Source organism: Salminus brasiliensis, chromosome 9 (assembly GCF_030463535.1).
Source record: "Salminus brasiliensis chromosome 9, fSalBra1.hap2, whole genome shotgun sequence".
NCBI classification, from domain to species: domain Eukaryota; kingdom Metazoa; phylum Chordata; class Actinopteri; order Characiformes; family Bryconidae; genus Salminus; species Salminus brasiliensis.
The window spans coordinates 5,586,767-5,609,070 of NC_132886.1; the positions used below are offsets into that span (position 1 = coordinate 5,586,767).

The 22,304-nt window shown below is 45.0% G+C and overlaps 1 protein-coding gene across 1 annotated transcript; it reads left to right on the forward strand.

Moving 5' to 3' along the window:
* Positions 1-1,811: 1,811 nt before the first annotated feature.
* Positions 1,812-17,964, forward strand: LOC140561952 (insulin-like growth factor-binding protein 3). Its single transcript, XM_072687240.1, has 4 exons — positions 1,812-2,403; positions 7,420-7,685; positions 14,665-14,784; positions 17,679-17,964. Exons 1-4 carry the CDS (start codon positions 1,923-1,925, stop codon positions 17,802-17,804), a joined length of 993 nt encoding a protein of 330 aa, XP_072543341.1. The 5' UTR covers positions 1,812-1,922; the 3' UTR covers positions 17,805-17,964.
* The last annotated feature ends 4,340 nt before the right edge of the window (positions 17,965-22,304 follow it).

Below are 22,304 nucleotides of genomic sequence, written 5' to 3' on the forward strand. Positions count from 1 at the left end.
ACCTCCATGGCCTCCATCAGTGAGGCTTAGGTGCCCATGACCTTGCCGCTGGTTCATCCCCAAGGCTGTGTGCTCAGTCCACTGCTATTCACTCAGACTTATGACTGGACGTCCATGGATTTCTCTGTGTCCTCTGCTGGTCCCTCAACACCAGCTCCATATCCAAGAGAGCCCAGCAGTGCCTCTACCTTCAGAAGAGACTAAGGAAAGCTCATCGTCCTCCTTCAATCCTCACCATGTTCTACAGAGGGACTGTGGAGAGCATCCTGAGCAGCTGCATCACTGTCTGGCTTGGGAATTGCGACGTCTCTGACCGTAAGACCCTACAGCGAATAGTGAGGACAGCTGAGAAGATCATCATGCAAAGGAGCATCCGAGCCATCGCTGCCAGATTTTGCAACAGCTTCTACCCCTAAGCCATCAGACTTCTCAACACATAAGGACTGACTGATTGATGCTCCCACCATGTGCCCACTTGCACACCTATCAGGATACTTGCTTACTGTATACATATGGTTCACCTCAGAGTTCATGCATGTATAAGCTGACTGCGTATAGCTGTCATAGCGTGGTTGTTAGCCCAGACTGATTGGACCAGATGGACCAACACACCAACCAAGACCACCTACTATAGACCACACCAATACATACATACTCCAGGGAACTAAAACTTAAACAGTGATTGCATCCAGCTACTTTAAGATGCACGAGTAGAACAGGACTCTCTGGTACTGTGCCTAATGCTGGGCCTGGCCTAGAGGGTTACAAAGCCCCCAGCATTGAGCTGTGGAGCAGTGGAACTAACTGTGCTCTCTGGAATGATGTGGTGGTGCTCCCTCCAGTACTTTTAGGATAAGTTGGGGATGATGAGGTGGGGTGGTGATCATCATCCAACATCCTGACCTCAAATCCTCCCACATCAAATCTTTACAGCAGTCTTCCTCCAAAATCTAGTAGAACCCCTTGTACAGAGACAGTCACTCCAACAAAAGCAGGGTACATTCTTTTTTAATAGCCTTGATTTCAGCACAAACAATGAAGGAGCAGGTGTCCCAATACTTTTGTCCATATAGTGTGTGTAGTTCCAGATATAGTATATATCCGTGTGTATAGTATACATTTTTAGAATGCAAGATGGCAAAAGGAGTACCAAAGAGACTCAATATGGACTACACTAAATGGACAAAAGTATTGGGACACCTGCTGTTGGAGTAACTGTCTGAAGAACTGAAGAAGACTTTCTACTAGATTTTGGAGGAGCGTCGAGGAGCGTTAGTAAAGGTCAGGATGTTGGATGATGATCACCACCCCAACTCATCATCCCCAACTTTCCAACTCATCCCAAAAGTACTGGATGGAGCAGCACCATCCATCACTCCAGAGAACACAGCTCTGCCACTGCTCCACTGCTCAATGCTGCTGGGGGGCTTTACACCCCTCTCTAGCCCACGCCTGGCATCAGGCAGCATGGTGCCAATAGCTTCATGGTGTAGATCTGCTCCAGAGAGTCCGGGGGGTGGGGGGTTGTAAGGGACTGAGTGCATTCCTTAGAAGGGGTGTCCACAAACATTTGGACATATAGTGTATCTCCAAAATGGATTTTATTCCAGGTCATTTTGGAGCATTTCTATTGGTCCATTCTTCAAGAACTTCTGACACAATGTACAGAACAACTGAACTGAAGGACTGGAGCTTCTACCCCCCTCTGGTGACACTTTTCCCTGGAAGGGGTGTAACTCCACCCCCCTCTGTCCCGTCCCTCACTATATAACACTCTCAGCTCTGCTCTGACACTAAACTGGCTCTAAACACACAGCGCTGAGCTTCTTCACCACCTCTTCATCTCCAGCTCCTCTCGGTTCTTCTCCTCCTTGTTGTTGTTGTTGTTGTTGTTGTTGTTGTTGTTGTCGTCCATCGTCTCCATGGTAACCGCGCCCAGCGCCCTCCTCGTGGCCGCCACGGCGTTGGCGTGGCTCGCGCGGGCTTCCTCTTCTTCCTCTCCCTCCGCCTCAGCATCATTATCCTCGTCGTCGTCATCTTCATCAGCATCATCATCATCGTCATCATCTCCGTCTTTGTCATGGTCTCGCGCCGCAGGACCCGTGATCCGCTGCGAGCCGTGCGACGCTGGCGCGCGCACCCTCTGCAAGCCCGTGCCGCTGGACTGCGCGGAGCGCGTGCGCGAGCCCGGCTGCGGCTGCTGCCTCACGTGCGCGCTGCTCGCGGGCGCGCGCTGCGGCGTGTACACGGGCCGCTGCGGCGCGGGGCTCGCGTGCCGTCACGAGTCGGGCGAGCCGAGACCCCTGCTCGCGCTGCTGGAGGGTCGCGGGGTCTGCGTGAACGGAACGAAGGCGAGGGCCAAGGGCGCAGGAGGCGCGAGGGCCACGGGAACCAACCAGGAAGGTAGGGCGCGCGCGGGGTTTGCGATCAAAGGAGGGACACTATGAGGTGTTCATGTAAACAGTGTAAACAGTACAGAGTGAAGGGGTGGTCTGACGGTCCCCTAAGACCCTAATAATATTTAATAATTACATTAATATTTAATATTGAACTACTAATGATTAATTTGATTAATTAATTGATTACACTAATATGTTCGTTATTAGAGGGTGGCTGATGGTATATTTACTCCACTGAGCTCCACTTTTAGGACTGATGTATGTTAATGACCTCTGTTCTGATTGGACCCCCTGAATTGTGCCTTAGTTAAAAAGCAGTCTATACTTAAAAACTTCCTATAAATTAAAAGTGAATGGGCGGGGCTTAACAACTCATTTAGGCTCTTCTATGTTTAAACAGAATGGGCGGAGCTAAACTTCTGCTTTAGGCTTGTTTAAAATGAAAGTAAATGGGCGGAGCTAAACAAATGCTTTAGTGCTCTTTTAAATTTAAAGTGAATGGGCGGGGCTAAACTTATGCTTTAGTGCTCTTTTAAATTTAAAGTGAATGGGCGGGGCTAAACTTATGCTTTAGTGCTCTTTTAAATTTAAAGTAAATGGGCGGAGCTAAACAAATGCTTTAGTGCTCTTTTAAATTTAAAGTGAATGGGCGGGGCTAAACTTATGCTTTAGTGCTCTTTTAAATTTAAAGTGAATGGGCGGGGCTAAACTTATGCTTTAGGCTTGTTTCAATTTATAGTGAATGGGCGGGGCTAAACTTATGCTTTAGGCTTGTTTAAATTGAAAGTAAATGGGCGGAGCTAAACAAATGCTTTAGTGCTCTTTTAAATTTATAGTGAATGGGCGGGGCTAAACTTATGCTTTAGGCTTGTTTAAATTTAAAGTGAATGGGCGGGGCTAAACTTATGCTTTAGGCTTGTTTAAATTTAAAGTGAATGGGCGGGGCTAAACTTATGCTTTAGTGCTCTTTTAAATTTAAAGTGAATGGGCGGGGCTAAACTTATGCTTTAGGCTTGTTTCAATTTATAGTGAATGGGCGGGGCTAAACTTATGCTTTAGGCTTGTTTAAATTGAAGGTAAATAGGCGGGGCTAAATGACTGCTTTGGGCTCTTTCAAATTTTAAATAATTGGGCAGAGCTAAGCTTCTGCTCTAGGCGTGTTTAAATGTAAAGTAAATGGGCGGAGCTAAAGAACTGTTTAAGCTCCTTTAAATTTAAAGTGAATAGGCGGGGCTAAACTTCTACTTTAGGGTTGTTTAAATTTAAAGTAAATGGGCGGAGTTAAACAACTGCTTTAGGCTTTTTCAAATTTTAAATAAATGGGCGGGGCTAAAGAACTGCTTTAGGCTATTTGAAATGTAAAGTAAATAGGCAGAGCTAAACTTCAGCTTTATGTTTGTTCAAATTTGAATTAAATGGGCGGAGCTAAACGACTGATTTAGGCTTATTTAAATTTAAGTGAATGGATGGGGCTAAACTTTAGCTTTAGGCTTGTTTAAATTGAAAGTGAATGGGTGGAGCTAAACTTCACTTTGTGTTTGTTCAAATTTGAATAAAATAGGTGGAGCTAAATGACTGATTTAGGCTTATTTTAATTTAAGTGAATGGGCGGAGCTAAACTTTAGCTTTAGGCTTGTTTAAATTTAAAGTGAATGGGCGGGGCTAAATGACAGCATTAGTCTGAATATACAAACATATGTGACATCACGTTACACTGTTCATCTGAAGAGTTTTGATGCATTAGTGAATTTTTGGTGGTGGACTCTGTTCTAGGCTTATTCTAGACTTACCATCTAGTACCAAGTTTGGTTAGTCAAGGCTTCATTAAGTTCAATCAGATGTAATTCTGGAGTGGAACAAGTCTGTGCTTCAACAAGAAGATCTAGAACTAAAAGATATCAACTCGAATAGAATAGACTTTATAGAACAGATAAACATGAACCTATCACCACCATTCTGCCTAATACCAGGCGTGGGCTAGAGGGGTATAAAGCCCCCCAGCATTGAGCTGTGGAGCAATGGAGGAACTGTGTTCTCTGGAATGATGGAGGTTGGTGCTCCATCCAACACTTTTGGGATGAGTTGAGGAGTTGGGGTTGATGAGGTGGTAATCATCATCCACCATCCTGACCTCACTAACTCATAACTCTATTTCTGTCACTGAATGCAATCAAATCCTCACAGCAATGCTCCTCCAAAATCTTGTAGAAAGCCTCCTTTGCTGGACAGTAGAGACAGTCACTCCAGCAAAAGCAGAATGGACTTTTTTTAAGACCCTTGATTTCAGAAAAAACAATGAATGAGCAGGTGTCCCAATACTTTTGTCCACATAGTGTACTTTTCAGCAACAAGAGCGTTAGTGAGGTTGGATGATCGCCACCCCAACTCATCCCGAAAGTACTAGACGGAGCACCACCATCCATCATTCCAGAGCCCCACAGCTCAATGCTGGGAGGCTTTATACCCCTCTACTAGCCCATGCCTGGCATTAGACAGCATGGTGCCAATAGGTTCATGCTTATCTGCTCCAGAGAGTCCTATTGGCAGTACAACAAGCAAGACTGCATCTAACTGAGAAGCAGCTCTAAAGGCCTATCAAGAGAAACCCGCTGGCTGCGAGCGAAGATCAATTAACTTTGGTATCCAACTTTTGCAGACGTTTTGGCACGACTACTAACAGCATGCAGAGACCTTCAACTAGCTGTCAGACGCCTCTGGGGGACCACACAGGCCTGCGTCACTAAACGTAGCACATGAGCGCTTCTTTTCCACAGTAGTTTTGTGCATTTTTACAAACTACAGCATGAGCATGTGTGCTTTCCATGCGAGCCTCGCTAAATGAGCAGATTACTTTCTCCCGAATTTCAACTACCAGTTACCCAACCTGTACGTAAATCCCCTCACCCCCATTGTCACCAGTGAGGGCGGACTAGCACACCTAGCACACCTGGAGGGAGTCTTTTTCTGTTCTGATACAGATACCATTACATGAACATTTTTGCGTATCAGCCGATACCCGTTACCTTCAGGATTTCTTATGAACTTAGATCCTGTCTTTAGGATCTTTAAGGATCGTAACTCCTGCATTTAGGGTCTCTTAGATCTTAGCTTCTGCCCTTGGGATGTCTTAGGATCTTAGCTCCTGCCTTTAGGGTCTCTTAGATCATGGCTACTGCTCTTGGGATCTCTTAGGATCTTAGATCCTGCCTTTAGGGTCTTTTAGATCTTAGATCCTGCCTTTAGGATCTCTTAGGATCTTATCTCCTGCCTATAGGATCTCTTACAAACTTATATCCTGCCTTTAGGATCTTATAAGATCTTAGTCCCCACCCTTTAGGATCTCTTAGACCTTTGCTCCTGCCTTTAGGATCACTTATGAACTTAGATCCTTTATTTAGGATCTTTTAGGATCTTAACTCCTGCCTTTAGGGTCTCTTAGATCTTAGTTTCTGCTTTTGGGATCTCTTAGGATCTTAGCCCCTGCCCTTGGGATCTATTAGACCTTAGCTCCTGCATTTAGGATCCCTTATGAACTTAGATCCTGCCTTTAGGATCTTTTAGGATCTTAACTCCTGCATTTAGGGTCTCTTAGATCTTAGCTTCTGCCCTTGGGATCTCTTAGGATCTTAGATCATGTCTTTGGGGTCTCTTAGACCATAGCTACTGCTCATGGGATCTCTTAGGATCTTAGCTCCTGCCTTTAGGATCTCTTAGATCTTAGCTTCTGCCTTTAGGATCTCTTAGGATCTTAGGTCCTGCATATAGAATCTCTTACAAACGTAGATCCTGCTTTTAGGGTCTTATGAGATCTTAGCCCCTGCCCTTGGGATCTCTTAGACTTTAGCTCCTGCCTTTAGGATCTATTATGAACTTAGCTCCTGCCTTTAGGATCTCTTATGAACTTAGAACCTGCCTTTAGGATCTTAAGCCCTGCCTTTAGGGTCTCTTAGATCTTAGGTCCTGCATATAGAATCTCTTACAAACTTAGATCCTGCCTTTAGGATCTTATGAGATCTTAGCCCCTGCCCTTGGGATATCCTAGACTTTAGCTCCTGCCTTTAGGATCTATTATGAACTTAGCTCCTGCCTTTAGGATCTCTTATGAACTTAGATCCTGCCTTTAGGATCTTAAGCCCTGCCTTTAGGGTCTCTTAGATCTTAGGTCCTGCATATAGAATCTCTTACAAACTTAGATCCTGCCTTTAGGATCTTATGAGATCTTAGGTCCTGCCCTTGGGATATCCTAGACTTTAGCTCCTGCCTTTAGGATCTATTATGAACTTAGCTCCTGCCTTTAGGATCTCTTATGAACTTAGATCCTGCCTTTAGGATCTTAACCCCTGCATTTAGGGTCTCTTAGATCTTAGCTTCTGCCCTTGGGATCTCTTAGGATCTTAGATCATGTCTTTAGGGTCTCTTAGACCATAGCTCCTGCCCTTGGGATCTCTTAGGATCTTAGATCCTGCCTTTAAGGTCTTTTAGATCTTAGATCCTGCCTTTAGATCTCTTAGGATCTTAGCTTCTGCTTTATGTATGGAATTTCCATGAGTGTTCCAAATCGCCTGGGCTTTGAATGATGGCCCCAATAACTACGCAATAGACAAATAAAGGCATGTTTGATCAGGACTCTTTGAATATACTGCGCGTGTTGAAACTCCAGGCAGCTCTTGCTCTGAGAGGAAACGGACCTCAGAAATGTTTTGCAGTATAACGTCTCCATGTTTGTCCTGTTTTTGGGAGTGTTCCAGAGCAACAACCCTTCCCTGTCTTGTCGTCCAAGTTTTCCTTTTCGCTCTGCGTGCAGAACTCATCTGCAGCACTTTTGCATTCCCTTTATTTTGATTAGTGATCCAAAATTGAGACAATAAGAACCATCACGGGGTCCTATTTGGAACAGACTGATGTTCATAAACAATAACTGTGTGGTTCTTTTCATTTCCTAGAACGTCCTAGACTTAAGGCAGGTTGGCGCAAATCTCAAGTTTACTCCTTCTCAGCATTCCTTCGCTCCTGTGTGCAGTTCACGGTGCCAGGATTCCTGAGGGAGACCCCAGCAGCAACACCATGAGTGTCCCGGTGCCAACAGAGCATGAGCAGTCCACACACATCTTTGATCCCCACGAGCAGCAACCCCCACCTTATCCACCACCCCACCACCCCAAGATTGAGCTGATTCACCGCGAGGAGGCCAGGAGAGGACAAAGCTTTAAAAAGGAGGAGCCTCCAGCTGTGGTCCCCTCTGACAAGCAGAACTTCTCCTTTGACTCCAGGCAGGAGCCTGAGTATGTAAGTACCAGAGGGCTCTGTGGGAGGGGTGTACATCTAATCCGAATCTGTTTAGTAGATTCGCTCGATTTCACAACTCCTTACCCCAAAGGTAGTCCCCCTGCCAAGACGCGTGGGGTCCACAATGTAGCTAACAAGTAATGGAGGCCACACAGCTGTTATCCGCTATGGACTCATAGCTCAAGTGCAAACCCAATTTCGAGTGCCATCTTGGCTGACTAGATTTGGGGTAAGGGGGAAATTGTGTAAATATTGGCTTCTATTTTCTTTCTTTTAAAGCAGGACTATTCGAAAACTGGTATTTTTGCTTCCGGGCTCCCCCTACAGGTGGGGGGTGTAATTCACTGCAGTAATTTCAGCTTCCCTGCTTGCGGCACACTTGACATTTTACATGCTGAGAGAAACAGAAAAGTCCCCAAAGTGAAAGAAGCATGCAGACTGTGGGGGTAGTGCTGACCGATACAACCTCAAATCACTATCACGATAAATCGAACATTTGACCTCGATTATAATTAATGAGCGATTAGTAATTAATGAGCTGCTGAGTTGCTCAATTGGCTCGGTTTTTGGAATCTCCTCATAGACTGGGTGGGGCGGAGTCACGTGACCACACATGCCATAGTGTGTTTTTTAAAGGAACAGTACATAACGTACCAACAGCAGTGTTTCCACTACATACATTTCCAGTACAAATTTTAACACAGTTATCAGTTCCTCAGCATTTTGCCTGTACTGCATTAAATTAATTTATATTTATATACATATGGAGACACAGAAAGCCCCAGTGGATCACATCTGACTTGAAATTTACACTGAAAAAGGCAGCCATTCTTTTGGTAAACAGGCAAATGCTAAGGCTAAGTTACCTCAGCTGGCATTACTATCCCAGCCCTGTACAACTTGTTTGGATCTTTCAGCCGGAAAACAGCCAGTTCCCAGTGGGGGACGGATGCTGTATGTATAAAAAGGATGTAAATTAATAGTTTATAAAGCTGGTTGTACAGTGTAGTTGTACAGTATTTCATCCATTACGTGATATTTCCTTTTTGGGTACATTTAGTATGGCTTTGGGGGCGCTTGGGTAGGCCGCCGCTGCTCCTCCAGAGCTTCATACTGCATTAACCGACAAGCCAAGCCCAGAACAGCGGCAACGACAGAGACACTATTCCCCCTGTGACAGTCAGTGGACTATAATTATGACGCCGAAATGCTACATTTTGTAGCTTTAAAGTAATTTAGACTTACATTTACATTTATTTAACTACATTTTATCATTCATTGCTGTAGCTATTTCAGAGAGACCACTCTGCTGTCTCGCAAAAACCTTGTTTCTCTACTGTGCTGTTTTTCACTTTCTGACATTGTATAGGAATTCTTCCTGTTTTGGAGATATGAGTTTTTTGTATGACAGTGACATGTGATTTCTCCATTTTTAAGCACTAGCTGAAGCGACATTGCTGACACTCTCAGAGCCAGCCGTGCAAAAGGCATGGTCGTGGATGGCAGTGGTAGTGCTGTTGCCACACTCTGAGCTTTGCACTCTTTGAGAGTCTTTTTTAAGTCCTTCTCTGTTCCGCAGTGTTTTCCAATGCATGACTCATTCCTCTATCAGGGTGTGCTCTTGCATTGTCAATCGGGTGGGGGACAGTATATTGGGTACAATCAACTGAAAACCTTGGAATTTTTTTTGACAAGCTCATGTATTACATGACTTCACACAGTATTTGGTGGGTTAAGAGGCAAACTTTGCCTCTACATGTCCATCTTATTGTCATGGTGTGTTAGATGGATGAACACTCGCAGAGATGGAATCAAAGCAAGCCATTTTATTGACAAAACCAGGATATAAAAAGGGGCAAGTGAGGCGAAATGAGCAGCAACTAGTGGGTAAAAGTAGTAAACAAAACTCAAACATGACAAATGAAATGGTGAACACAACAAACCTGAGACCGGGAGGAGTCTGGAGCCAAGCAGGAGTAAAAGGAATACTAACGGAGGGGGAAACCAAAAGGGCCTGGTCGATAGGGGGTTAATGTGAACAGAAACTAGAGCAGCGCTCAATATACAAACGAGGAGAGCTGGGGAACCAGCTGCTTGACCAAAACGGCAAGGCCGACCTAACCTGAAACTGCAGCGTGCCACCGCGAGCTTGGGTGTGGGTAACCTGAGAATCCGGACAGGAAGCGAGCAAGCGAGCCTCGCTAGTCATGTGAGTAGCAGGGGGACCTACTCCTGAACGTGGGTAACGCACCGAAGCTGACCTGAACACACCGGAAATGTGCGAGGAACCTCAGGGCATCCTAGATGGTGTAGAGGCCCCTTAAGTACCCCCAGTCCCAGGTGTAACACATGAGCCAAACAATGAACGATTACAACTGAACACGAATCAACTGAAGTGAACAGAACCAAACACACATGAACACAAATGAACATGAATCGACTCAAATGAACTGAACCAAACACACATGAACACAAATGAACATGAATCAACTCAAATGAACTGAACCAAACACACATGAATGTAAACCAGGTGGAAGTCCTTATTTTGGCCATGTGGGCGGCGTCTCGGGATCGCCCGGGGAGAGCGCGATAACGAGGGCCTGACACTTAGCATGACGAACTCCTGTCATTGACTAATCTGCTCAGTAGAGCATTTGAAATTTTTGGATTTGGAAGGTCGCAGGTTTGAAGGAGTCATCCTTTAGACTTTCTGAAAAGTCCAAAAATGAGGTGAGGTGGGTTGGCGATCATCCAACATCCTGACCTCACTAATGCTCATGTCGATAAATGCAATCAAATCCTCACAGCAGTGCTTCTCCACAATCTAGTGGAAAGCCTTCTTCCCTGGACAGTAGAGACAGTGACTCCAACAAGGTACAATGAATGAGGCAGGTGTCCCAATACTTTTGCCCATGTGCTTTATGTGGCTCTCAGCGCTCTTAGACTTCCCAAGACATCTGCTCTCTTAGAAATAAATGGGTTCTTTGGAGGATAACATGAGGAGAACCATCTTTGGGTTCTATAAAGCACCTGTGGATGGTCCAGGTTTGTTTCAAAGCTTTGCTGGCCATGGAATATCTCCTGCTGTCTCTACATCCGTATACCAGTTTGATGGGTGTTTGCATGTCGAAGCTCTCATCAGACATCGCCATGGGATGATGATGATGATGATGATCCTGCGGTGATGACTAGACTTGGTCTTCTTGTACTTCGCTTTGGCGAAGTGGTGATAACCGGACCTGCTATGGGGCGGCAACATGCGGTCAATTGTGGCCATGAGTTGTTGATGGAACAGGGTGTGTGTGCTTGTGTGGTTGTTTGGCATATGGTTTTTGGCATGTATTTGGCTCAGAGTATGCGTCATGCAATACCCAAAGTATGCGTCTGTATGTGTGTGTGTGTGTGTCTGTGATTGCTTGTGTGTAGTAACGATTATGCATCTGAACAGGGTTGTTAACGTTCGTAACATAGGCATAGCGTCCCTTTCGCGGACAGTTGTTCGGTCTCTCCTCATGTCTCATCTCCATGTGCATGTGAGTGTGAGCGGTATTTGTAGACTCTGATGAGTAACTAGTGCTGGACTGGTGGCTGTGTGCTTGGGTTGTTTTTATGGCCAGATTCCCTGCCTCCTTTCGGTCCATTTCTGTTGTAAACAAGCTCAGCCTCCTCCACCGCACACCACTGAAGGGATGTTTCTTTTTTTTTCCTGTGGGTCTTCTATTCATGTGGCCGATCCCTTACTTCTATTGCTGGGGAACTACTCAGAGACAAGTAATGGGACTACTAGATTAGCTAAATCCCAGTAGCTTGCGGTGCTTTTATAATCATGAGTTTTAAGACTTCCTTTGCAGCAAAAAATTTGGACCATCTGGGGGACACTGCGAGCGGTTTGAGAACCACTGACTCAAATATGGAAGGTGAAAGTTTGTGCACTGGACTTTACAAGACTTCGAAAACAAGGGATAGGCAACAAAACTGCCATTCCATTCATTTGGCTCATAGAATGTCTTGTGCAATTGCTATGTGCTGGGATATAGAGAAAAAGTGGACCGTCTTAGGTTCCCTGAGGGCTGGCTTGAGCAACACTGGTTTAAGTGGCTCAATTTGGGCCAAATTGGCAAAGTAATTGGTGACAAACCAATGTGTGGGTCTTTGACTTTGTTGCAGCTTAACCATGTCCAGTATCTGGCCAGTTTACTTCTTCAATTGTGGAGAATACCATGGAAACTTAGGCTCAGTGGATAGTAAGGCCAATTAGCGTGGGCCAGATATCGTTTTTGGTTGGTGTGGTTGGTTGGTGTGGCGCAATAGATAAAACCACTAGCTGCCAGTGCACTATTATACTATTTTGGAGACTGGGGTTAGATTCCCAGTCTGGGTGCGCTACACCAATAAGAGTCCTTGGGCAAGACTCCTAACACTGCATTGGCCCACCTGTGTAATATGAGTAACAATGTAAGTCACTCCGGATAAGGGCGTCAGCTAAATGCCATACATGTAAATGTTTTTAGGGCTGATACCTATCACAGATACCGATGCAGGGCAAGACTGGATGCCACATTACTGCTTCCAGGGGTTACTTGATGATGCGTCATCATGCAGGGCTTCTGAAATGTTCTGATTCCCATGCAGAGCTGCACCGTGGAGCTCAGAGTGGAAAGCTCACAGCTGAATACACAGCTGCTTATATAGTGCTAAAATCGAGCCCTTCAGCTTTCCGACGGTTGCTGCTACACTTCTGGTGGTGGTAAAATGTGGTCTGCTCTGTTTGCTGCCTGTTTTTGTGGTTAGCAGTGTTGGTTTGTTAGCGCTTCTGAGTTCTGATACTCTTTGTACTGGACTCACTGGGCTGGAAGTTGATGGACTTTCACCAGGGGTAGGCCACAGGGAATGGGACGGCAGGTTTTCTATGTGTTCCATACTGTTGCTGATGTTGGATGTGGAATTGATGGCAGAGACTTTTATGGACTGCAAGTAGATAAACCCGGGAAGCTGGAGCTCCCACCGGTTTACTATCCGGGGCATGATATGCAGAGAATTCACAAGGCACTTATCACTGAATCTCCAGACTATAAAGGTACCATGCAGAGCAACTACCTCCTAGAATAGGTGGTATATCCCTGAGAATTCTCTAGGAAGATTCCTGGAGGGTGATGCTCCCTCAAGAATAGTAGGAATCCAGCTGGTGGTCCTCCTCTTTGCAATAGTGGCTAAGACCTAGTTAAATGTCATGGTCAGTCGACCTGTATTGGCTCGGACCCTCTCCCGTAGAGTCCTTCAAACCATTGTAGCCCACAAAATGGGCTCCTTGCAGACTACCTCCTTGCCCAGGCCCCACACAGCCTCTCAAAGGACCCTGTCACCTCTTCAACGTTCTCTTTACCTCCTCCAGCGTTCATCCAGTCATCAGTTATAAGATGGCGTCTACTTTGGAGCAACTGAAGACTGGAACTCGAGAGGGATAGGAAAAGTACAAAGAGCATTGGGGAGTATTCTTAGACGAAGACCCATTGTAGTGGTCTGGGAGAGATGGAGTTGCAGGGGGACCAGGAAGGGTATTTGAGTGAATTTTGGGAACAAGCAAGAGTGGCTGTAATGTCAAGTCAAGTCCAATTTATTTGTATAGCGCTTTTTACAACTGTGTGCCGCTGGTCTGCTATGGGTGGTGGTGGGTGAGGGGCCTGATGGTCAGACTGGTAGGTGGCAGCTGGTCTGACGCAGGTAGAGGGAACCTCAGCAATCAATCTTCCAGCAGGTCGGGCTGGGTGCCATTTACTTTGTAATGTCCAGAATGTCCTACTCCTAGTGCAGTCATGGTCCCCAAGACGGCATCAGCATTGCTCAGTGCGCCAATAGTAGGAAGAAGAGCCTTCATAGTCCTTGTATAGGGACATGCTGAGGGGTAGTGGTCGTGTTGAGTAGGTGCCTGTGGTTAGTAGGTCGGTAAAGCTGGTAGTGCTGGTAGGCCGAAGCAGAGAGAGATGGACATGAGGACATGACTAGTTTTGCAAAATTCTGGGAATTAATGGTCAATAATTCTGGGAGTAAATGGTCACCCAGCCCGACCTGCTGGAAGATTGCCCGTTGAGGTCCCCTCTACCTGCATCAGACCAGCTGCCACCTACCAGTCCGACCAGCCGGCCCCCCACCCACCACCACCCATGCCAGACCAGCTGCACACCCTCCTACCACTGCTACCTGTTTAATGACCATGTTAAAACCTAAATGGACTCGTACCTATCTGCCACTATTAATATCCCCACTATTAACTATCTACACCATAATTATTATATTATGATTATGATCAGAGCAGTTCAACAGTTTAGATGGTTTGGTAACTTTTATCAATAATTAATAAATTATTAATAAGGTTTCTTCCTCCAGCTCGGAGGGAGGTTCTCCTTGCCACTGTCGCTGTTGGGGCTCACTGGGGGTCTTTGATCCTTCATGTATTCTTACGTTATTTCTTTTTTGTCTCTGTCTTTTATTAATTACTAATTATGTAAAGCTGCTTTGTGACGACAACAGTTGTAAACAGCTATACAAATAAATTTGACTTGACTTGACTGTTCATTCCTTTATCACATGTACAGCATTTGTCCAGATGATTTCTAGAAACACGTTCATTCCCAGGGTTAATTTTATTTGTCTTGTTATGTCTTCATGTCTGCTGTTGACAAAAAGACAGTACATTGATGATAATGTATGATAAAGTTCCTTTAAATGATCAATATTTCCTACTAATTTCAGTAAATTCCCATAAATTCCATGGACAGTTTACATTTTGGAATATTTTTAAAGTTCCCAAGCTAAAGTTCCCATGGAAAGTACCCGGTCATTTACTGGAAACCCAACCCTTTGCAACCCAAGACATGACAGACGTCTGTTGCATGTATTTTTCTGTTCTGAAGCATCTCCTTCTTATGGTACCCAGATGTTCCCTCAATGCTCTGTGTTCTGTATGTTGTGTGCTCTGCAGGGCCCATGCCGAAGGGAAATGGAGAGCATCCTTAATGGCTTAAAAATTGCAGACATGCTGAACCCAAGAGGCTTTCGCATCCCAAACTGCGACAAGAAAGGATTCTATAAGAAGAGACAGGTGAGGGACAGTAAGCTGCACTCCATATAGTTCACTTCCATAAAGACCAGTGTGCCTCATTTCCTGCTTGGAATGCAAACTGAACAAATCCCAGATAAGAAAACACTGGTGAACGTCAGAAATGTCTTCTTAAGAACTGTTGAAGAACCTTTAGAAGGTTCTTCAGACCTTCACAAAGTTCTTCACACTAACGGACCTCACTGAATTACAAGTGGCTCCTCTAAGGCATCGCTCACAGAAGGATTTGAGTCTGTGGAGGTTCAGAGCTTCATAAATCTCTTTCACAAACACCCACCATATGGACAAAAGTATTGGGACACCTAAAATCAATGGTACTTAAAAAGAGTTTATCCTGCTGCTGTCACTACAATCAAATTCTTATTTCAAAAGTAGCAGTGAATGATTAGGTGTCCCAATACTTCTGTCCATATAGTGCATTTTTCTAAAAAAACAAGAAATTCTGTTTTACTTCTTTAAAAAGTCAAAAGTATCAAGACGCCTGTTCATTCATTGTTTCTTCTGAAATCAAGGGTTTAGTTGATCCTGCTTTTGTTGGAGTAACTCTAGTCTCTACTGACTCTACTGTCCTGGGAGGAATGCATTCTACTAGATTTTGGAGAAGCATTGCTATGAGAATTTGATTGCATTCAGTTGCAAGAGCGGCGTTAGTGAGGTCAGGATGTTGGATGATCACCACCCTGCCTCATCATCCCCAACTCCACAACTCATCCCAAAAGTATTGGATGAAGCTCCACCACCATCATTCCAGAGAACACAGTTCTTCCACTGCTCCTCAATGCTGGAGGGCTTTACACCCCTATAGCCCACGCCTGGCATTATTAGGCAGCATGGTGCCACTTGGGTCATGTCTATCTGCTCCTGCAGAGAGTCCTATTCTATTGGCAGTAGTTCTCTACAGGGACTAGACAAGCTGTGTGTGGATTTGCACATTAGAAGGGGTGTCCAGAAATATGTGGACATAGTGTAGTTCTTTATGGACCCATAGAAAGTGGCTCAGGAAAACCTCTGTAGCTCCTTCAATTTCGAAAGCCTTTGAAATATATGGCTGTAATACGGGAGCTTGGAGAACCTGGGCAGGAGACGGGAAAATAGTAGCACTGAAAAAACAGCAGTTTGTAAAACAGTGATCCATGAATGTGTTTTTTTTTTCCATCTCTGTTTCTCTCTGGGTGATTAGTGCTGGGGCAAGCAAGCACTATGGGGCCATTTTTTCCCTCAGGGCCAAACCGAGAGTGGCTGTAATGGTGGCCATCTTGCGTAACCCGCCCTGAGAGAGCGACGTCAAGGTGGCTAGTGGGGTCTGAGTCTCTCCCCATAATTATCGGACTCCTCGTGCCGGCAGCATGGAAATAGACTTGAGCCACTTCCAGATTCACGTGGTCGGCCCACAATTGGTTTATAATAAATGAGTGTCCCAGACGCCTTCATATGGATGCAGTTATCCTCTATCGTCAAAAGCAATATTTATATAGCATGGCAGCTCCTGCTTAATGGAAGTCTTCTCGTTGACCCACAATCATTTCTAGAAACCTAGAAAGTCTCGCTGTCGAGATCGTCATTATCTTTGGACCTTTTTTTTTTATTGCCGTGGCAATTATGAAAATAAGTATCCCCATGGGAGAGGGAGTGGCGGGCATTTTATGAGGGGGGTGTTTACTTTTGCGGTGGCCGTGACGCTTAGCCCAGCGCTAATTATTAAGCCTGAATGTTTATGTTGCAGGCCTCTGTAACTAAAAGTTCATGTCTGATTTGATTAGCCAAATGGCACAGTAGTTATGTCGGTTTCTGCAAGAGGTTATTTAGCTTTTTACGAGAGTGCGGTCTGAACCGTTTGTTTACGGGTAGTGTGTTGCTTTTTTTTTTTTTTTTTTTTTTTTTTTGCTTTCGTCCCATCATTCCACTTCCATCCTGCTAATCACATTAAATCATTAAGGTTATTATAATGTGGAACCATTATGATATTATACGCAATTTTATAGTTTCACTGAAGTCAATTTCTTGTTAATGGAGTGTGCACTTGAGTGGGAGGGTATGGTGGGGGGTGGAAAACAGGGATCTGCCACCACCCACATGCACTTTTTTTTTTTTTTTTTTTTTGAGGTTACCAGTCTGGATATCGTCTCTCTCTCGTCTGCTTTAGTCAGCAGGCCCCTGATCCGAGTCTAAGTCTACAGCCAGTGGCTCGTCAGTGGCTCGCTTATGGTTAATCGAGCCCTCTTGATGAGTAACTGTTGGATCTGTTGCTGTTGTCATTTACCTCCTTCTAAATTAACATTTCGGGTTTTTTATTTTTTTGGGCTTTTTTTTCTTTACTAGAGAGGACTCTGACCTTTAGTTAAATTGGCAGCTAAATAACAGCCCTCTGGGCTGGAGCACGGAGCTCTGTAAGTCATTTGTAGCACCCATAATTTGAAGCCGGGGGTATAATCAGCAATGGATGATTTGTACTGGCCAGCGGGAGGCTGAAAATAGAAGCTGGGGCTGGCGTGCTTCACACACTGGCCCTGAGCAAATATTTCAGTCTCCCTGCCTGTGTGTTTACCTTTAAGCTGCTCTATATGAACGTGAAACAGGATGTCCGTCGTAAAAAAAAAAAAAAGAAGGGTCCCGAAAATACCTGCACCCAGAAATGGGTCAGACATAGGCATATTTAGGGAACGGGACGGCTCACTGGGAGGCTTTCTGGTCGTAGGGGCATGAGGTTCAAATCTGTATCATTAGGATAGACCACAAATTCTGTGTTTATGCAAAAATTGGAGCGTTTTTTGATGCTTCATTTATCTGTAATGAGTAACATAATAAATACTACTCTCTCTCTCTCTCTCTCTCTCTCGCGCAATCTCTCTCACTCCACTCTCACTCTACACTCTCAGTGCCGGCCATCTAAAGGCCGAAAGCGAGGCTTGTGCTGGTGCGTGGACAAGTACGGCCAGTCCCTGCCAGGCTTCGAAGGACAGGAGAGAGGCAATGCCCAGTGTTACGCCATGGACAACCAATAGAGACCACCAGACAACGACACCAGAGAGGTGGAGGGACTGGTGTGTGTACACTAAAGGGACTTTCTGTGAAGAAACAGCAGGAATCGTTTTGTTTTCCGCTCAGCCCCTCCATCTGGGACTTGTGCAACATCGTGCACCGGTCCTCCAGGAGAATATCAAGTGGGGAGGGGGTAGGGGAGGGGAGTGGGGGGCTTTAACATGTCAGGCCTTTACGAGCTTAAAAATGGCTCTAATTTATTTCTGTGTTCTACACATTAGCCTTTCCTCTTGAAGCCTGCAGATGCTTGGACCCCCTAGACGCTTGCAGGAGAGGGAACCGAGTGAGCGATTGAGAGAGAGGTTCGGGGAGGACAGGTCTCAGGACGCAGCAGCGAGGCCGTGGAAGGCGGCCAGAATTGAGCAAGAACTGACCGCAGAGGATGGGGTTGAAGGCACGAGCGTAACAGAGCACTTCCCATAAGCATGTTCGCTTTTGTTGGTGTGCGGCGGCCGAGCGTATGAGCTTAACCAGGTGCCTTCGTATCTCCGTGCCTGTGACCCTGAAAAGACGTCGAAAATAGCCTGAAAGTTTAGCCAAATTTAGTCCACAGATCACTGCAGGATTGGAGGATAGGAGGCTGAGGCTGGGTGACACGTCATCCGTCAGGCTGAATATCAACAGCACCTGAAAGATGCCTCCATAAAAAGTGAGCTCGGTAAACTCAGCCCGCACATTAAAAAAAATGACCCTCGTGAATTTTGATTTTTTCCCCTCCGTCCGCAAACAGCGCGAGCTAACAGTCTCGAAAAGTGCTGCAATCTTTCTAAATGTAGCATCGCTCTGTGCTTGAGTGACACTGACAATAACACTCAGTTAGGTGAAGCCATTTGGCTCGCATCGGCCACGTCCCAAACGAGCAGCGCGAGGCGAAACATTTTCAACGGATGCGTCACAAGCCGCGTTCGGCCAAAACAGGATGGTTTCCAACTCTGGTGTTTACTAAAAGACCTCGAACAAACCATTCAGAGCCTTCGGAAGTTTGTCTTTGTCGCTAGCTGCACACGCTCTCACTTCCTTTCCTTGCTCGAGTTTTTCTGCAGTTTAATACTTTGTTGTTCTGAAATTGTGGCTTTAAAAAGCTTTGCAAAATCCTGGCTCTGGAAGCCCGCTCGACGCGTCCCATATGCTTTCTTTAATGCGTCCAACAGAACTCATCAAACTTCGGAACTGGTGGTAGCTCAGCCAAAGCACTAACATGGCTAATTGTAGCATGCTAGCAAATTTTACAACCTGTCCCAAAGTTCCAGCTTCTGGTTTTGTGTACCTCTGTATTTGCTGGTTATCGTTTGGCACCTTGGACCTCATAAATCTCTTTCACAAACACCCACCATATGGACAAAAGTATTGGGACACCTAAAATCAACGTTATTTAAAAAGAGTTGATCCTGCTGCTGTCACTACAATCAAATTCTTATTTGAAAAGAAGCAGTGAATGAGCAGGTGTCCCAATACTTCTGTCCATATAGTGAATTTTTCTAAAAAAAAAAAAAAACTAAAAAAAACCAAGAAATTCTGTTTTACTACTTCAAAAAGTCAAGTATTGGGACACCAGCTCATCCATTGTTTCTCCTGAAATCAAGGGTTTTAGTTGATCCTGCTTTTGTTGGAGTAACGGTCTCTACTGTCCAGGGAGGAAGGTGTTCCACTAGATTCTGGAGAAGCAATGCTGTGAGGATTTGATGGCATTCAGCGACAAGAGCTGCGTTAGTGAGGTCAGGATGTTGGAGTTTCACTCCTCCACCTTATCCCCAACTTCCCAACTCATCCCATAAGTATTGGATGGAGCACCACCACCATCCATTACTCCAGAGAACACAGTTCTTCCACTGCTCCACAGCTCAATGCTGGGGGGCTTTATACCCCCCTCTAGCCCACGTCTGGTATTAGGCAGCATGGTGCCAATAGGTTCATGTTGATCTCCCTGACCTCTCGTCCATACCGACACTAAATTCAAAGTCCACTAAATTCACGGTGGACATTAGGGGCGACAGGGCAAGCTGGGCTTTTTGCAATAGGTCAGGGGTAATGCTGACGTAATCCTGACCCACTTTTAGGACCACCCATGCCACTTTAGGAGAGCAACACCAATCCAGCACACCTTTATTAGACTTTGGGAAGACCTTCATAAGACACACTCTGTACGTTTACTCCTGGGGCCCTGAGGAGCCAGATTTACTGTTTACATCTCGCTGATTGTTGTGATCACATTCACAACAATTGTGTCCAAACGGTCGAAGAAACACTGGCTCTTATTTCATTTTGGGGCGAATCAAAGTTATATTTTAGCGTCAAGAATCATTTTAGCGATTCGGACAGTGTTTAATAGCTGCCGGAGAATCTCGGATACATGTGGATATGACCAGAAAACCTGTTCTTCCCAATGTGTAGCAAAATCTGCCTGCAAAAACAAAGAGAAGTAAATCCAGACGGGACTAAAATGACCAAAAAACAGCTGCTAATTCTGCCTGTAATTTTCTCAGGGGAGGAGGGAGATAAAAATCGGCTCCAGTACCCCATATAAAAGGAATCCTGTCCACAAAGGGCTGTAGACTTCTAGTCATGGACGGCGGCTGGTGCACGTTTGAGAAATTCTTCTTAATTTTAAAGGGCCTCGCCCTAAAAAGCACAAACATACAGTAAATATTATTAAATATTATTCAATAATTCTATTAAGCCTATTAAAGCAGCAGTATGTGAGAATTGGTATTTTCCGCTCATGGGCTCCCCCTACATTTGGGGAGTGAAATTCACATTAACTCCACTGCAGCAAATACCGATTACCCTTTGAGCGCCCCCTCGTGGACAGCTGTACACACGCACGTGGGGTTGCGTAGTAATGAAATACGTGTAACAGTGTTATGTATTTCAGTTACAGTGAAAAATGCATGTGTCTGTGTGTCACGTTTGCGAGAACTTAATCACCCCCATAAACCACAAAGGTTGAACTTTGGGACGGGTCATTAGTCACGCAGAGGTTTATACAGTGTTTTAAAGAAGGTCACAGGGTGCATGTGCTGCCCCGCCGCCTTGAACGAGCCAAAACGTTCACTACACCCCGCTGGTTTTTACCAGTTTCCAGTTCCCCTCTTTTCTTTGGCGACCAAAGGCCTGGATGTCTGAGCGCACACAGACACACCTTACAGCTTTCTTTTTTTTTGTTTGTTTGGTTTTCAGTGCAAACTGCAGATTATATCACAGGGACCCTTAGTACACACTCCGCACATACTCGGGCTTCTCCTGCTGTCCAGATGCTTCCAGTGCAGTCCAGTGCAGCTAACAGTATGACCATACTTTTATTGTTTACCAGTATATCAGCTTTTTTTTTTGTTGTTGTTGTTGTTGTTTTGTCTTGGACTCAATCCTCAGCGTGATAAGCTATACCCAAGCGGGCGTCTTCTGTCTGAGGACATTCCAGAACACTGCGTGCAGACGATCGTGTTTAGACGTTGTTAACTTGAGTTTTATACGGCGAGGTGTATATAAAAGTCAGCTCTTCCTCTGTGCCTTTGACAGGGGAGACCTATCTGTGCATATGTTTATTTTCATGAAATAAAGATCTAATTTAAGGAAGGCTGTGCGGGTCCGTGTGATGTTGGCATGTTTGAGTAAAGCCCTCTTAACCAGGCTAAAATCATAAACAGCCTCATGTGGCTCATCGCTATATAAATTGGGGATGGCAGAAATTACACTAAAATGCACAAACATACAGTAAATATTATTAAATAATTCTATTAAGCCTATTAAAGCAGCAATATGTGAGAATTGGTATTTTCTGCTCATGGGCTCCCCCTACAGTTGGGAGTTGTAATTCACATTTACTCCACTGCAGCAAATACAGATCACGCTTTGAGTGCCCCCTCATGGACAGCTGTACACATGCACGTGGGATTGCATAGTAACGAAATACATGTAACAGTGTTACGTATTTCAGTTACAGCGAAAAAACAATGAAGTAATGTAATTACAATTACATTTTACCAGGTTTGTTTCTAATCGAGTGAGCCAGCATGTGTTGCTATTGAGATGCTATTGTTGCATATTTTAACGAGTTACATGGAGCTAGTTGAGTGAAACAGCGCCCCCGATGGATACTTTGCAGATTGCGTGCAGTAACAATGGTAAGTGACTTTTCCAGCTGCAAATATTATTAAAGACCTTTGAAGGTAAGAAAATCACCACTGAAACCACGTAGACGAGCTAGCACTGCTGTATGATTAGCCTAGCTGACTGCTGAATGCTTATTTACTTGCAGATGATCGACCACAGCTGGCAGTATTCAATGAGTCCTCATGTGGTTGAAACTGTCCATCATTCAGAGCCTTGGTCTGCTAATCCAAATCCAGTAGAACCCAAGCCTCATTGATGCTCATGGAGGCCCCACCTCACACCTTACAGGACTTAAAGAAGGATTTGCTACTAACAGATGTCTTGGTGTCAGATACCACAGGACACCTTCAGAG

What these genes read in the sequence shown, in the direction of transcription:
- LOC140561952 (XM_072687240.1), top strand. Translation starts at nt 1,923, where the DNA reads ATGGTAACCGCGCCCAGCGCCCTCCTCGTGGCCGCCACGGCGTTGGCG. An exon ending in CCAGGCAGGAGCCTGAGTAT is followed by an intron (nt 7,686 to 14,664) that starts GTAAGTACCAGA and finishes TGTGCTCTGCAG; the next exon opens with GGCCCATGCCGAAGGGAAAT. An exon ending in GATTCTATAAGAAGAGACAG is followed by an intron (nt 14,785 to 17,678) that starts GTGAGGGACAGT and finishes CTACACTCTCAG; the next exon opens with TGCCGGCCATCTAAAGGCCG.